Genomic DNA, 2,307 nt, shown 5'->3' on the forward strand with positions numbered 1-2,307 from the left:
CCACCCCCGCCCCGGTGTCACAGCGGAAGTCGTCCCCTGCACCCGCCCCGGTGTCACAGTGGAAGTCGTCCCCACCCCCGTCCCGGTGTTGCACCGGAAGTCGCCCCCACCCACCCCGGTGTCACAGCGGAAGTCGTCCCCACCGCCGTCCCGGTGTTGCACCGGAAGTCGTCCCCACCCCCGTCCCGGTGTTGCACCGGAAGTCGCCCCCACCCACCCCGGTGTCACAGCGGAAGTCGTCCCCCCACCCTCGCCCCGGTGTCACAGCGGAAGTCGTCCCCGCCGCCGCCCCGGTGTCACAGCGGAAGTCGCCCCCACCCACCCCGGTGTCACAGCGGAAGTCGTCCCCCCACCCTCGCCCCGGTGTCACAGCGGAAGTCGTCCCCACCCCGCCCTGGTGTCACAGCGGAAGTCGTCCCCACCCCGCCTACTTCCTCATCCCGACCCCGGGTTCCTCTTTTTTCCCCGGGGCTCAGCACACGGAGTACTCAGCACAGCACCCGGGAGGACTCAGCACAGCACCCAGCGGATTAACGATGCCGGCCCTGGGGTCGCTCCTGCTGCTGCTGCTGCTCCTGCCGGCCGCGGGTAAGCGGGTGAGGGGAGGACTGAGCACAGCACCCAGGGGGACTCAGCGCAGCACCCAGCAGCCGGTAGCACCCAGTACAGCACCCAGGGGACTCAGCACAGCACCCAGCACAGGATAGGACTCGGCACAGCACCCAGGGGAACTCAGGAAAGTGCCCAGGGGGACTAAGAGACTCAGCGCAGCACCCAGGGGGACTGAGCACAGCACCCAGCACAGGGTAGGACCCGGCACAGCACCCAGGTTGACTCAGCACAGCACCCTGGGGGACTAAGCATAGCACCCAAGGGAACTAAGTGCAGCACCCAGCTCCCAGGGGGACTCAGCACAGCACCCACACATCTCCCAGGGGTCTAAGAGACTCAGCACAGCACCCAGGGGGACTGAGCGCAGCACCCAGCTCCGGGTAGGACTCAGCACAGCACCCACACATCTCCCAGGGGTCTAAGAGACTCAGCACAGCACCCAGGGGGACTGAGCGCAGCACCCAGCACAGGGTAGGACTCGGCACAGCACCCAGGGGGACTAAGAGACTCAGCACAGCACCCAGGGGGACTAAGCGACTCAGCACAGCACCTGGAAGGACATGGCACAGCACCCACCACACATTAGCACTCAGCACATCACCCAGGGGGACTAAGTGACCCAGCGCAGCACCCGAGGGAGTACTCAGCACAGTACCCAGCAGACGGCAGCACTCAGCACAGCACCCAGGTTGACTAAGCGCAGCACCCAGCACCCGGTAGCACTCAGCACAGCACCCACCACACAGGAGCAGTCAGCACAGCAGTCAGGGGAACTCAGCACAGCACCCAGCACAGGATAGGACTCGGCACAGCACCCAGGGGGACTGAGAGACTCAGCACAGCACCCAGCACAGGATAGGACTCGGCACAGCGCCCAGGTGGACTCAGCACAGCACTTGCAAGGGACTCAGCACAGCACCCAGGGGGACTAACCGACCCAGCCCAGCACCCGAGGGAGTACTCAGCACAGCACCCTGACTGTCCCGGCCTCCCCCCCTCCCCCCTCCCCCAGGTGCCGCCGACCCCGTGCTCTGCTTCGCCCACTACGAGGAGGCGTCGGGCGCCTGCGCGGGGCCGATCGGGGGCGGGGTCAGCGCGGAGGACTGCTGCCTGAACCCCGCCTACGGCTTCCGGGAGCGCGACGGGGGCCCCTGCCGGGCCTGCGGGTAGGTGCTGGGTGCTCGGTGCTGAGTCCTCCCCGGGTGCTGGGTGCTGGGTACTCCCCGGGTGCTGGGTGCTGGGTGCTGAGTACTTTCTGGGTGCTGGGTGCTGTGCTGAGTACTCCCCGGGTGCTGGGCTCTTAGTTCTGGGTGCTGGCTGCTGGGTGCTGGCTGCTGAGTTCTCTCCCTGGGTGCTGGGTGCTGAGTACTCCCTCTGGGTGCTGAGTGCTGGGTACTCCCCCCGGGGTGCTGGGTGCTGAGTACTCCCCGGGTGCTGGGTGCTGGGTGCTGAGTACTCCCCGGGTGCTGGGTGCTGAGTCCTCCCTGGGTGCTGGGTGCTGAGTTCTCCCCGGGTGCTGGGTGCTGAGTACTCCCTGGGTGCTGGGTGCTGGGTTCTCCCCCTGGGTGCTGGGTGCTGGGTACTCCCCCGGGGTGCTGGGTGCTGAGTGCTGGGTGCTGAGTTCTCCCCGGGTGCTGGGTGCTGGGTGCTGAGTACTCCCCGGGTGCTGGGATCTCAGTCATTCTGGGTGCTGGG

The 2,307-nt window shown here is 67.3% G+C and overlaps 1 protein-coding gene across 1 annotated transcript in view; it reads left to right on the forward strand.

Moving 5' to 3' along the window:
• Cfp (complement factor properdin) overlaps positions 1-2,307 on the forward strand; it is a 22,953-nt gene that overhangs the window by 3,923 nt on the left and 16,723 nt on the right. The window contains exons 3-4 of the mRNA XM_013355593.1: positions 24-588; positions 1,625-1,778. Of these exons, the coding sequence (XP_013211047.1) occupies positions 24-588; positions 1,625-1,778 (719 nt within the window). The remainder of the gene's footprint in view (positions 1-23; positions 589-1,624; positions 1,779-2,307) is intronic.

The sequence above is a fragment of the Microtus ochrogaster genome, unplaced genomic scaffold, assembly GCF_000317375.1.
Source record: "Microtus ochrogaster isolate Prairie Vole_2 unplaced genomic scaffold, MicOch1.0 UNK209, whole genome shotgun sequence".
NCBI lineage: Eukaryota > Metazoa > Chordata > Mammalia > Rodentia > Cricetidae > Microtus > Microtus ochrogaster.